Raw genomic sequence first — 15,128 nt, 5'->3', positions numbered from 1 at the left:
CCAGCAACACTTTTAGCATAGGACAACTTTGCACAGTCCAATGCTTTTCAGGGTAAAACACCCTCTGTGGAAGAGTTCTGCGATAAAGTAGATTCTCACATCAACAAAAACAAAGGACCCTTCCAGACTGATGCAGGAAGCGCAAGTTGCGCTTAGAAAACATGACACTTATATGACACACTAATTTATGGTAAAATAATCAAATGACTCTTATTAATGAAATGGTGTCACGCTGTTTGATGTAATTTAAGTAGACACTAACAGTTTTTTATGGTAAATGATAAAACAAAGTAACTTTCTGTAGATCACTTTTAGACTCCACAGTAATAGATGCATGTATGAAACCCCCTAACCCATAAACACACATGCACAAGTGCTTATACGCCCATATGACAGGCAAGAACTTTCATTTTTCACACAAACCTTTGCAGGATTGTATCTGTTTACAAGCTGTGCTACCTGCGCCAAGGCCACATAAAATCCTAATAGAAAGCCCACACAGAATAATATTGAAATAATTTCCTCACCTCTGGTTCCCTTTGAAGATAATCTCCTGAATTTATGGTAATATGGATTTATCCAGCAGCAGCTCAACTCTTAACCCCAGGTGAATTAACTTGTCTCTTCCCTTTGTTGGCTCCCTTTAATCTCTAAGTACAGGTGAAGTCATTGAGTAAATAGAAAGGCTGTGAATACATTTTCATGTTATCTCCACCCATAAAGTCTTTTAAAAAGATTGCCTCAGCAGCTCGCTTTGGCCACAGTGAATACAGTATTGGCAGCAGTTCATGCTGCGTATGCAAATAACCGCCTGGCTTCCAAGTGAGACTGATTTTGACATGAGGGATGGTATTTGATTTGTACATGGAAGCAGCCTCTTCTCTTTGATGAATGAGACTGTGTGCAGGCACAAAGAGCAGAGGTGTAGCAGCACACAGATGTGAACCACTAGAAGCGTTCTGGGACTGTGTGAATCTGCTTTGACCCCTTATTCAAAAACCGAGGCTGGTGAAGTGAGACTAATTGTGTTTATTATTGCAACTTGGCTTTAGGGCATCGGAACAGTAGCTGTGGTCTGATCCACAAGTCGCTCTGTGTTTTCTCCTATCTGAGGTATGGAGAACGTAAATTTGTTGGATCGTTGTTTTGCTTGTTTTATTGAATTGCCTGAAGGTGAGAAGCAGTTTTAAAGAGTGTTTCCACTCCTAATGTTTTCCCATCTGTTTTCCCATGTTTGTTTTAGATGGGAAATGCCTCCGAAACGTTTCTGCTCGTGTCCAGAATATCCAAAGATAATGACTTCCTCATGGGAACTATCTACACCATTTTTGGTAAGTGATGTGGGTTTTTTTTATCCTCAGTTTTCAGCCTTTATCTGTGTGAATGTGTGTTCAAATCCAACAGCCCTTGTGTGTCCTGCCTCTCTGTCTCCCAGGTGTGCTGTCAGTGCTGGGGAATGGGACCCTGCTGTTCGTGGCCTATAGAAAGAAGTCCTCCTTGAAGCCGGCAGAGTTCTTTGTGGTTAACCTGGCCATCAGTGACCTGAGCATGACCATGAGCCTGTTCCCGCTGGCTATCCCCTCAGCCTTTGCTCACATGTGAGTGACCGTTCAGATTTCCACCATTTCTTTAATTTTCACAGGGGATAGGATAACATGTTGCTCTCATTTTACAAAATCCTTTCACCAGCTGGTTGCTGTCTCTGTCAACCACTTGTTGCTGAACAGGTCGTGTACAGCAGGTTTTCTTTCACTAAAAGAAAGAGCTCCCTGCAGCAACCTGAAATGAGTCTATGAGAGCAGCAAGAGTGAACCAGAACAGCAAAGCTGCAGTCAGACAGCTAAACACTGAGTTGAAACTTGCTATAAATCTTTGCACAGTCGAGGTGAGCTGAAGATTTGGGTGATAATCCTCTATGTTCATCACTACTAGTGACCCCTTTCACATGGTCACACGGTTTTCACATTGTTATTTGATATATTGTTATTATAACAATATAGATTATAGCTGCTTTAAGCTTTACAAGCAGCAGCAGGTGATTTGTGGTCTTTTTTACTCTGGCTTTCACCTCTCAGGCATCATAAAGCGTGCCCTACCTTGTAGATGAAGGCTGCTGAGGCAGCCATCAGTTATCAAGGCTGAAAAGAAGTGCTTCCACCTTCTCTGCTGCAGCGATAATGTTACACTAAAAAGAGACAACTAAGTACTGACTGAACATCAATCAAAGAGCACAGCCAAGACAGCGGTCTTTGTAGCAAAGAGGCAAATACAATAATCTCTCTGCATCTCTCAATCAGTGAAACTGAATATGATTGTAAGGAGGTTTAGTGCTATAACAATGCATAGGTGTAGCTTTCAGTTTGTGTTGGTTTGGGTTGTTAGTATTTTCTAGATTGATGTAAATGTTTAAAGATGGAGGGAAACACATTCACTCAGTTGCCTAATTTCATTGTGTCCCACAGTTTTGACATCTATTATTAAATCGGAATAATTTCAAACCTTTTTCTGCTGAATAGTCCAAAAATTCTTAGCCTCAATATTTCTAAGGTTCCAACTACAGGCCTGTAGAAGAGCGTAATGTCTCCATCACATGCTAAAAAAGAAGGGCAATGAAAAATCTAAATGCTTGATGAAATGCTGCCATACATGGCAGCTTGTCTCTCATATCTCCCGTGATTCAACTGGCCTTCCCCGCTGCTGCTCTGATGCTCTGAGGACGGCCATACCTGTTTCACCAACTGGGTGTGAATTATGTCATTCATCAGAGGGATTTTGCAGAGAAATACTGGCTTAGTATGCCGATGTCAGCAACAAATCATTTGCAAAGAAGCTCCCTTCTGTTTCCCTCTCCATTCAGGTGGCTGTTTCATAAGACGACCTGTATTGTCTATGCCTTCTGTGGTGTTTTGTTTGGCCTGTGCAGTCTGACCAACCTCACTGTGCTCTCCTGCGTCTGCTGGCTCAAGGTCTGCTGCCCGAACTATGGTAAGACAACCAGCCTTTGTGCTTTAATTCACAATTATATGTTTAAAAAATATCATCAACAACATAAAATTTATAGATTTTATATTAAAAGTGTTGTTGATATTCATTTATTGGTATTGATTAGCTAGAAGGCTGGCTCACCCATATTGACCAACTCATTGCTAAAATTTGACTCTTGCCTTCCCCCTGAAGGCAAAAACCTTGACTCTGAAGAGATAAATATTAATGTCGTGAGGCCAACAAGTCAAGGGCTTACTAAAACCTAAAAGTGGCCAAGCTGCAATTATGCTCAAGGCCATGTTTTCACCTCTTTAACCAGCAGCATATGTAAATAAGGACATGTTTGCGAGGACTTTAATGTCCTCCCGTTAATTTATTCCCCTGCAGGGTCTTACATTTATAAAACTCACAAACCGTCCAATTATTGAAATTGCGCGATTCCCTGGCTGCATGTGTTACTATCAGTGTTTACTAATGAATTTAAAATGTGTGTTTTACAGGAGCAGGGTAAAACGATAATGATAAGTAAACAGAGTCAATTTCCTTAGCCAGTTTCATGGTAGCCATAAATAACCATGTTGTAATGTATACAGACTAAAGACTGCAATGTCAGCAACTTTTTTTAAAGTGATATAGGTGAAGCTAAAGGTGTGGGACAGGGTCTAAACTGAAACTAACACTGACTCAGTGTGTATTTACAAATGAGTCTGTAACACTTACTTTAAGTCCATCCCCTTTTTTTTAGCATGTATGTGCAGTATACAAATATTTAATACATGGTTTATACAGTGTAACATTTTTAGGTGTTAATTATTTTGTACAGTATTTTCCCTGTAGAGGTCATTTCCACAGAATGGTCACTGATGAGGTTAGACACTGGAGGACTAAAGATGAGGAGAGGAGAGACAGATGCATTTACCTTTTTGACATCTGGCGTCTAGAATCGTTTTAATTGAGATGGATGTGTTGACAGGTGTGATTGATCAGGCTTAACCCCTACAAAAAAAATCAAGCCCTTTTGATATTTGACAGCAGTAAAAATACTGTAACTATCGTTCTTTAGCCTAAAATTGGATGACTTTTCCTAATGTAACCCAAAACTCCAAAAAACTCCAAATATTTAAAAATATTATGATTTTGTACAGGTGCAACAAATTTCTGTCCATTAAACTGTTATGGGTCAAATTTGACCCGTATCTATTAAATTGGATTTTAGATCCACCAGCAAGGAAAATGGTGATTTTAGAGAATTGAACTGAAACTGTGAAGCTGTACACAGCATTACTGTGTTTATTTTTAAGGGACTGTAGTGACAGCAGTGAATTCAAGGGGGGCCTTGACACTGTAATGAGAACCGTCTGCATTCCCACCACATTTTCACAGTTTCCTACCACTGCTTTCAATGCAAAGACTAGTTTGCAATTGGCAAATGCCTTTTTGTTTTGTTTGTGAAATGTGAAATGTTGAATTAATAGTTAGTCATCATAATGAGATAGCATATGAGGATTTTTTCATGATATATCAGTTTGTAATGATATAAATGGTTATATAAAAAACCCCACTGTTCCCAAAATGTTCTTCCTATTTTTAGTTGTCATCAAATCATTGTGGCTGTTATGTTTTACATGTTTTAGGGTAATAGGTTGGTCATGAGACTGTGTGATTGTGGATGTTTTGTCTCTAAAAACGAGTTGCGTAAACCTGAAAAACACACTCTCCCTGCTCTCTGAAACACTAATTAAGGATGAATTGCCCATTTGTTAATGTCAGACAGTCTATTTACACATTCTAAATAGGTGCCAACGCAGGATCAGCAGTAAAACGGCTCTGTGCTGCCTGTCCCATTGTTTGTGTGGTGTGGTGCACCACTCAAAGTTCAAATTCTTTATTTACGTTATTATTTTATTATTGCTGCTGACCTTGAAGCACAACCAGTGAAATAACAGCTATATGTGACGCAGCCAGAAGCGACACATGTAAGCAGGGGAGGAGATTGATGGAAGAAAAACTCTAAAACACAACATTAGCAGTCAGCAGTCAAATGGGGACTGCCAGGTTTGTGAATGAGCATGTACTTTACAATCTTAGCTAAACTGAATGCTAAATTTACCTTTTTGATGACATACACCTGTCTAGCAGTTTGCCTGTGCAAATGTCTGCACTTTGCTCTGCACCCTACCTCGCAGTGATGAAAGGGCATATTCCTAATCATCCAAAGGCAGCTTAACTCACACACCAACACCAGCAAGAAGTCCAATAGCAGCTACTGAGCTGGAATGACAACAGGCCCATAGCTGAGACAGCTCTATCCACTTGACGCACTTGAAAACCCTGGAGAAGCTAGTGGGTGGGCCATGAGTTGGAATTGTTTTGTCAAGCTACAATAATGAATTAAAAAAGAAGTTGTAATTATTTTGTGGCATCTAATTCGCAGTGTGCAGTGGCTTCATAGAGTTTTTTCACCGAAAACAGCTGCTTTCTGTGGTAGAGCAGCAAGAGTGAACCAAAACAGTGGCGTTGTGGGCGGACAGCTAAACAAAGACCTGAAGCTCAATATAAAGCTCTGTGAAGCTGAGGGCAGCTGCAAAATCGGACCCCTGCAGGGCCACCATTACAAGCGACAACTTTCACATTGTCATTTGATATTGTTAGCACATTGTATTTTTGTAAAACAACATATTGATTGTTGCCACTTTAAGTAAGTCTGCACTCTTATATGCAGCAAGGTCACTCAGCAGTCAGTGTTGTCGCCTTGCAGGAGAAAGGATTTGCAATTGAAAGTCTGCGTGGATTCCATGTCCTCCTGTTTGTGTGGGTTTGCTCTGGATTTCACACACATTCCAAAGATCTGCAATTTGTGGCTCTAATAAAAGCCCCGTGGGGGGGGGATGTTAATTAGCTGCATTTGAGAATTAGCAGTAGTAATGACTCTGGCTGTGACACCAGAAAACTAACACAGCTCCGAAACACTATAGTGGTTCATAAAACTGCACAATTTCTCCAGGGAAGCAGTCTCAAAAACCATAATGACACAGGCAAACAAGTTGAAACTATTCAGCAAGGATGTGTTGTCTGATGTATGACATCTACTGCACATTACATTTCATTTCAGTGTTTCTGTTATCTAGAATTTCTGTTATCTAGTAAAGATCACATACACAGTTATGTTATTTACAAACATTCATGCCTACCTTGTAGATAGTAAAGTTTTAGGGTAGACTTCCTGGCAGTTAGCAGTCAGATCCAATCAAGATTTCACTGTGACCATGCAAATTAATTCTGAAGGTTATTCAAGGCTATTAAGAGGGTCAGATAATTATTGACAATTAGGATTGCTTTCTGTTTTAGATTAAACTTACGTAATGCTCTCTTCTCTGTATTATGACCTCTATTCCCACAAATTTCTAAACTAATGGAGCTCTTGCCTCTTGAAACCATAGCAACCAAGTTTTCTATCAGGCAGCACAGGCAGCTATGATATATCCATCCTAAGATCAGAGTGGTTCATACACAGAAGTGAAACACTGCGATCGCACAGATTTAAAACACAGCTCTGAGAACAGGGAACGTATGATGCTTTTGTTTGTTACAGTTACCGATAGTTTTGTTCTCGCTTATGGCCATTGTGGTGCCATTATAACTTATGTTATCTGGTAATTTCCCGTAACATGAACACTTCAGTCATACTGAGTGTGTGCATGTGAGCTCTTTTCACTGTATGTTGGTATGACAGCAAACTGTTCAGTACCGCATTACTAATGATCATAATTAAGCTTTTTTTTTTTCAAGACTCATCAGTCACTTCAAATTCGCTCATTAAACTAACCAAATTACCCTTCTGTGGAAATCATTTGTCACAGCACCACTTAGCCATAATTCATAATTCATAAACTATAATTGATTTTAAAAGATCAAATATGCAGTGCATGTAAATTGGTATCAGTTGACAGAAAGTGCACATAATTTAATTCCACCCAGAAACATTAATGTCATTCTTCAAATCCAAACTCTGCATATAATGAATGGATAAACATTTGGATGTTGCGGCACAGATTCTTCACTCCAGGAATCTGCATCCTGGAGCGCAGAATCCAGGAATGCTCCCATTTATATGCTTCACACACTCACGCTCGCTCATACACACTGCAGGGGAACACAGACCGGAGCCAGTCTGACACATACTGCATCAATGGGATTTATCATGTGTGATACAAAAAGTTACAAAGTGTGGCAACTATCAAAGGAAAAGAGAAAAAAAGAAGGCAGATTTGGTGGAGAAAGAAATCAGCACAGCTAGTAGGAGTGCGGATGTAGCAGGAGGCATGGGAAAAGTACAGGACACACAGCGGGAAACTTTATAGATCTGATGGACGGCGAGTATCGATTACGTGTACACGTCACAGTTGAACTACAGTAATTCAGGCTTCATTTGTTACCATCGACTTCACAAGGCTTTGAAAAATTAGTGCAACCGCTAGCAGCTTCCGAATAGAATCAGAAGTCTGTTCCAGACTCAAGTAGGTTCAACGATTGCCGCTAATAGGCTCCGTATAATTGAAGTCAAGGCTGTGTTTTTAAAGAGCTCCTCTTGTCTGTTTACCAGAGGAACAGTCTATAATGCAGAGTGTAAAACCCCGGAGACTACAAGCCTCACAAATAAAAGTGTTTGAAATGCAAATGGGCATAAATAATTACGCCTTTATGAGACTTCCCTGCAAGGAACCTTGTACAAATGTACGCTGTTTACAGACATGCTGTCCTCTTGTTTCGAAGCTTATACACTCTAGCAGGCAGCGCCCTCAGTCAAACACACATGCTCACAATCAACAGACACACACACTGTCATTCATGCAAAGATCCGGACAATAATTGCAGGGGCGCCTGCAGTTTTCAGACCAACCCGTGCCACCCATTGACAAGAAACACTGGCGATGGAGTAAATGCTGGTTTGACTGTTACTGAGTGTAACAGGATTGTTATTCTGGGTACTCTGGAGATGGGGGGGGCTTTACACGTCCAATTAAAGACTTGGAGTGGGATATAGATGTGGGAAAACAAAAGCAATTCAAAAAATGATATGAAGTACGTAGGGGAAAAGGCAAAAAACAAACCCGCAAACAAAATAGATGCTCCCAAAAACCCAATTTATTAAGTACAGTATCGACCTTTCATCATGAATCTTCTGGGTTATATCTTTGAATATTACCTGATGACAACATGAAGTGGAAGCATCGTCATTGCACTCCTTTTGGTATCATCTATTTAGTGTAAGGGCACCTTTAACAGGTAACAGTAAAAGTAACAGTAAAAGGAAAACAGCAGCAGCAGCATTAATCATTTCTTTTTTCTGTGGTGATTACCTGAGCCATAAAGTTGTTTACATGTTTGTTGATAATGTGTTCAATAGCTAGCTCTAGATAAGCAACTGTTTCCCATGACAATTAACACTTTCCTGCCTGGAAAACCTAAATGTTATGACCACTTAGTAGATGGTTACTTGTTTTATAGCAGAAGCTTGTTTGTTAAATGTAAAACCCTGAACATACACGCAAAGACAAATGCAACTAGGAATCCAGAAGGTGCCTGACGGTGGCATACACATTAAAATTACAGCAGTTATTACATTCTGTAGAACGGGACATTAAAATGTTGGCACCTGAAGGCCAAATTGCTGCTGCTACTACTTTTTTTCTGTCAGTGGAGCTCGTTGTCACGTGAATAAAAGGTCTGCAAATGCCCAAACAATTTCTCTGTGCAAAGAATCTGCAATGTCAACCATGAATGGGTGGGTTTATTAGGAGGGTATAAGCCAGCACAGGGGATCGGGTTACTGGAGGGATGAAGAGTAAAAACCATGATAATATTTATGGACCGCTGCTGACACAAGGTTCAGTTTCCATGTGTTGAGTTATTATGGAGACTGTCTATCAAATTAAATTCTTAAATCCAGCATGGGCTATCGGATCAGTTGTCAAAGGACAATAAACTGAATTGGATTGGATGTATGCATGAATTTTGAGACTCACTGAAATAAGAATTAGATATGCTCACATTTTCTATGTGAAAATATATCCAAGTGGGATCATTGTTTAAAGCACAGAGTCTACACAAATGATGAGACACCAAATTATTTCCACAAATTACTCCAAGTTATTAAACTGCATTACTTTTTTTAAATTATAAAAAAAGGTTCTCCCAGGATTTGTCCATCTGGTTGGGTCTTAATATTAGAGATGCAAAATAAGAAGAGAAAAACAAGATGTGCAGAGACTTGAAATCTTAAATGTACCAGACTGACCTACTTATTGATGAGCAGGGTAAAATTATACTTTAAGTGCAAGGGTCAGGGACAGGCGTGATGAAAATAATTTGGGCCTCATTGTTGCTGCTCATGTAACTGAAATGTTATGTCATGTTCATCCTGAAATGTCCTTGGGGAAGGTTTTAAAGAGCATGCACACTGAGGAATTCAACACATACAAGAGGTGGGGCAGTGAGGAGATGGATGAGAGTGATAGAGAGTGCTTTTCCTTTTCCCTTTTTGATTATTTCTTTGTCACAGCTGGTGCACCTGCTAACAGACAAATTAGTCTTCACCTGGTAACGTAAAAGCAGCACACGGATCGGGTGCTGCCTGTTTAAGCCTCTGGTTGCTGCTGATCAACTTGTGGACGTTGGATCGAAGTCCATCAAAGAAAAGGCTGAGTGTGGACAAGTCAGACACATCCTCAGCAAGAGGACTATTGTCATTATAATGACAAGAGGGAGGCAGGACATGAAAAGCGGAGAATGAAGAGGGGAGCTGGGGAATTGCTTTACTGCTAAAGAGGACCGACTCGACAACAGCATCAATGTGGAATATTTGTCCTGATGTTAAGTGGTATTGGCTGTGAAAATTGATGCCTATTAGGTGCAACTGACACATCGCATCTCTTGCAAGATATGGCAGTGTATTACATGGTACATACAGTGGGATTGGTGGACTAAACGAGTAAAAGCTGGTGTCAGCATTTCCATTTAATGATAACTCAAGGACTGACTGGTTTCTTCCTGCATTACAGGAACTAAATTTATCACTAATGCTCAGTACGAGCAAAAAATAAGCTATAAAATTAGATATACAAGATGAATAAGAAAAAAACCATCTCTAAATTCAACGATGCAGCAATCCAATACGCCGGATCGGTATTTGGGTTGATATTAACCTTATTAACATGAAGTTGTAAATCTCAGGATGTCAGTCTTGCTTAAACATCCGTGGTGGCGACAGCAAGTGTGATTTAATGCTACAAAAAATACCTATTGAGCAACTACTTTGTCAGAAATACAATAGAGGGGGAACTGGTGTATCTGTTGACAGTTCAGCCAAACAAGCTCATTGTTGCTTGAATATAAAAATCAGTCAAAAATTACCTAAACTGTGATCTGATTTCACCGCCTATAAAGGCTGCAGCACGCCGTCAAATGCTTTTAATGTGTAGCAACAGCAGTAGGCAGTGGGGCTGAATCCTTCACGTGCCACTCAAAAAGCTGGAGAGTTGGATCGTTGAAGGGATGCTTCACATCAGATAAAAGCCATCTGTAATGGCCAACCAGCCCCCTTCCCCAGCACCATGCAGTTCAGCGAGTGCCACGGGGTGTAATCACCAACCCCCCACCCTCAGCTTGAACCGTAAGAGGGGCTGACATTCAGCTGAAGAGGCTGCGCGGTATCAAGGCTCCCTGTGTTCTCCTCCTCACTGATTCCACACTGAAGAAGCCCTTGTCTGAATCAATTACAGTCGACAGTCCGTGGTGAGGGCTGTTTCAGTGTTTCCCATGGGTCAGCTTGTTCACACTCTGGCACATGAGTGTCATGACGAGCGAGTGCTCCACCACGAATCATGCTGACAGAAACACATCATAAATGCAGTGAACTCACATCCATATAGGTTAATTGTAAGATCTGATGCAATTGAAATACAAAATCTATCACAGAAATAAGACTGTAGAAACACTACATTAGGTGTTGTGACCATGGCTACATGACTGTAGGAGTTCATGTGCCGCTTCATCAGTTAGTTGAGTGGTGAATGGGATCAGCAAGGACAAGTAAAACTTTACTATAAATATTAGAACAGAGAATTACTTCCTTCATTCTGGTTATGTATGTTTTAATTACTACATAGTCTATTCATTTCTTATATCTATATTTCTATACATATTTATAGAATAATGCATTTTGCAAGTTATACTACAACTCCAGCAATAAAAAAATGAGCAAATCGATTGCATTGCACGAAATTGCTGGTCTCCCAGCTTACACTATACAGGGCACTAATTGCTTGTTTTATGAATTATTTACTACTATAGATAAGCAAATACAACATGGGTTAGAAACACTTCTAATTATGAAGTAAGTTCATCTGTAAGTTGAATTTGAAAAATAGCGGAGGGAGATGAAGATACTGTAATTATGCCCATTTCAATAAAGGTTTCAGATGCATGATCACTTAGAGCAAAAAGTCACACATTATAATCCTCACATACTCTCCCTGTTCAGATGTGTGCAGGAAATACACAGCCAACACTGACTAATAGGTGTGACTATATCTCCAAATATGAGGTCTTGTGTGCACAGTTCTCCGACGAGAGAATGTAACTTCTCAAATGTTGTTTTTTGTCATAATTTGGCCTCTAAGCAAACGTTCTGCGCGGCTAGTCTTCATATACACAGAATAATGTTTATGTTTGGGTCCCTGGTATTATGAACGTATCTAACTTCACATGTGCATTCCCGTGGGCCGTGTGACCTCTTATCTGAACATGGTTGAGGTCACATCAACACATGCATTGGTTGAAACACAGAATAAAAGGAATTCATCTTTTTTTATCCACGGAGCCTGTGGAAGAGGGATTCTATCTATCTATGTGGGAAATTTCCTATCAATTTGTTCATCACTTATTTGACCATATCCCACCTATTTCTCTGTCTGTCCTCCTCTTTATCCTCCTCACTCATTGCCTGTTATCAGCATCAGGTACCCAGACTTAATATGCTTCAGTAGCATATTGTTGCTATTCTGTTGTATCCACATCCTTCCCCCAACTCTCCCTCCTTTGCCTCTGACTCTAGCCTGCTGTGCTTTTCCTCAGGTAACAAGTTCTCCTACTGCCACGCCTGCATGCTTGTTGCCGGGGTCTGGTGCTACGCTGGAGTTTTTGCTGTAGGTCCCCTGTCGGGCTGGGGAGAGTACGGGCCCGAGCCTTATGGTACAGCGTGCTGCATCAATTGGCATGGTCCCAGCCAAAGCTCTGCAGCTATGAGCTACATCATCTGCCTCTTCTTCTTCTGCTACATCGTGCCCTGCACTGTCATCTTCCTGTCCTATACATTCATCCTGCTGACCGTCCGGGGCTCCCGTCAGGCTGTGCAGCAACACATGTCCCCGCAGAACAAGATCACCAATGCACATGCACTTATCGTTAAGGTAGCTGCATAAGTTCGCTTTTCAAGATACTATATTAGCAAATATTGTGTTTACATGACAAATGCATTATGTATGTTGTTGTGTCTCTTTTCAGCTGTCTGTGGCAGTTTGTATCGGTTTCCTGACAGCATGGAGTCCATATGCCATTGTGTCCATGTGGGCAGCATTTGGTAACCCAGCAACTGTACCACCCATGGCTTTTGCTCTGGCAGCTATCTTTGCCAAGTCCTCCACCCTTTACAACCCTATTGTCTATCTGGTCTTCAAGCCCAACTTCCGCAAATCCCTGTGTCGGGATGTGGCTCAGTGCAGAAGTACACTCTGCGGATGTCTGTGTCAGCACAGCTCAGCACAGAAGGGAACTTGCATACAATCCCATCACAAAGAGGAGTGCAACTCCACGAGGTTGTCAAATGGGCTACCGGAGAACCACAGGACCTGCAGACACTGCCCTTGCCCTGAAACAGTCACTGGTACCAGAGAAGACTGCAGCCCCCAGCAGACTGCCAGGATACTTAAAGGGTCGCAACATAGTGAGGTGGCTGTCAGTCAGTTGTCCAATGAGTTACAGAGTGACTTCCTCTAGAGAAACAAACAGAGCCAAACAGTGAGAAGTGAAAAAAGACAGCAAGAATGAAGGTTCAAAGACACTGATTGCAAGTTGTGGAAAAGGGAAAATGGAATGAAAAGCAAAAAAAAAAGACTGATCGAAGGAAAAAATATTATAACTCAGAAGGTCAAAGTTTAAAAACTTTAAGAACTTGTCTCATGCCTCAAATATGTGATACTGCCAACAAAAAAGAAAAAAAGAAAAAAGACCACAGCGTTAGAAGCCAATGGGAAGACAAGCAAGCCAAACAGATGGCATGCACCCACATTGATGTGTACATCAATATATCATCAGGTCAAACTCACCTGCGTCAATAACTATCTGATCACCTTGACTGATCAGTATTAAGCAAACCTGACTGAGACTCCACGGAGTCATGATGCAAATCAACTCACGCTGGATTTACCTTTCATGTGTCTATTATGAGTACTGTATTTGATGATGTGTCTGATTTGATAGGTATTTATTAATGCATGCCTAAAGTTGAAGGACCACAGAGTTCCTGTTATTATTTAATAGAAAAATAATTCGCCTCATTGCTTAGAATATATTAATGTTTCAGAGCCCCAATTAATTTAATTACAGTGTGTCAGCCTCCACATTTGTCTGGATTAACCAGGCCTACTGCGAGGCTATGAACAAAGCACTGAGGGAAAAAATTGGCAGTGTGAACCAACTGTTACATATAAAAATGAACAAGGACCTACTACAATTTACCCAGGGGTGTTGTATTGATCCTCCAAAGAGAGGAGATACTAATACCACTTTCGCCTAATCAGCTGCAGGACAGAAGGCATGACTAAATCGTAAAAGCAGAAGAACTGGGGGCAGGGCTAAAAAGAACCAAATCTATTACAATCAATAAGCTCTAGTCTCTCTCAATACACACTATGAGGCTCATTGTGCAAAATAAGCTTTTTAAATTGTATAAAACATATATTGCATTGGAACATATGCTGGATAATACTTTATTTAAAAGTCAGCATTTTGTACAAATGATTTCTGACATGAAGTGCAGGCAAAAATACACGATGAAGATACCGAACAGAGTAATTATATGATTGTTAATGAATGGTCATGTTAATTTTTATCTGACCGAAACAGATTTAGATTTATCTAGAACAAGGTTGTAGTTGTGTGGCTGTCTTTGGACATGCCTGGTGAACAAGGACGATGAGAAGAAGAGGGAGTTGTGTTCACATATTGGCATCTTCTATTTCCCGGAGGCCGATCACATGCAATCAGGGAGCGATCTCATTTTAAGAATGAGCCCTGGAGCAGTTCGAAGTAAAAGATTAACTCTGTTTCTTTATATTTTGGGACTTATTTTCACAGTTTTGGCGTGATTCCCATCAGTTATGACAAATGTGCTCATCAAAATAATTGCTTAGATCGCAGCACGACAGATTACTAGCACCCTCAGACATGGGAAGAAAGGAGCTGTCAGATAAGACAAGTTGTAAACAAGGCAACGATTTAGCTAGATTATCTGAACCACTTAACTTATGGCAAATACGGTTGGTAAAAATTGACCAGAAGACTGTGTGTAAAATGTGATGGATGTTTACAAATGAAACAGATTCATTTCCATGAATTTTCTCTTCCAGATAAGTTTGGTAAACCTGAAGCTTTGTTTAAAACCAGCACAAAGTCAAACTCGCGTCCTCTGTTGGACTGCTGTCCCAGATGAACTTGATCAGTACGTATTACTGACAGAAAATGATGAAAATAAGACCCAAAATGTAACAAACTGACACGATCCTTTAAAGTGGTCAGATAACCTTTGGTGGAGCCTGTTTGTGTGTGTGCATGTGAGTGTGTATGAAAGCAAAAGAAAAAAACGTGGGGTTTATTTATATTGTGCGTGTGTGTATTTTTCTAATGTGCCTCTGTAAGTGTGCAGCTCCTGAGAGAAGCCCACAGAGTATCAGCAAATTCTTTTGGGTCTGACGCACTAACAACAACCACAAAACCAGAACACTGAAACGAGCGTATTAAACATGTTCTTCAAGCCATGAAAACAAAGAGGAGAAATTAACTTTATGTCTATGCATAGATACTGT

The 15,128-nt window shown here is 40.4% G+C and overlaps 1 protein-coding gene across 1 annotated transcript; it reads left to right on the top strand.

Moving 5' to 3' along the window:
• The first annotated feature begins 1,243 nt into the window (after positions 1 to 1,243).
• Positions 1,244 to 13,130, top strand: opn7b (opsin 7, group member b). Its single transcript, XM_041946547.1, has 5 exons — positions 1,244 to 1,331; positions 1,436 to 1,598; positions 2,858 to 2,985; positions 12,121 to 12,455; positions 12,550 to 13,130. The coding sequence occupies exons 1-5, from the start codon at positions 1,244 to 1,246 to the stop codon at positions 13,039 to 13,041; spliced, it is 1,206 nt and encodes a 401-aa protein (XP_041802481.1). The 3' UTR covers positions 13,042 to 13,130.
• The last annotated feature ends 1,998 nt before the right edge of the window (positions 13,131 to 15,128 follow it).

The sequence above is a fragment of the Chelmon rostratus genome, chromosome 10 (assembly GCF_017976325.1).
Source record: "Chelmon rostratus isolate fCheRos1 chromosome 10, fCheRos1.pri, whole genome shotgun sequence".
Taxonomy (NCBI): Eukaryota; Metazoa; Chordata; class Actinopteri; order Chaetodontiformes; family Chaetodontidae; genus Chelmon; species Chelmon rostratus.
Note: the sequence above shows the minus strand (reverse complement) of the source record. Positions and strands in the feature narration are given on the sequence as shown.

Excerpts from the sequence above, each read along its gene's own strand:
- opn7b (XM_041946547.1), top strand. The coding sequence starts at position 1,244 with ATGGGAAATGCCTCCGAAACGTTTCTGCTCGTGTCCAGAATATCCAAA. Across the intron at positions 2,986-12,120 it reads GGTCTGCTGCCCGAACTATG|GTAACAAGTTCTCCTACTGC; the intron begins GTAAGACAACCA and ends GCTTTTCCTCAG. Across the intron at positions 12,456-12,549 it reads CACATGCACTTATCGTTAAG|CTGTCTGTGGCAGTTTGTAT; the intron begins GTAGCTGCATAA and ends GTCTCTTTTCAG.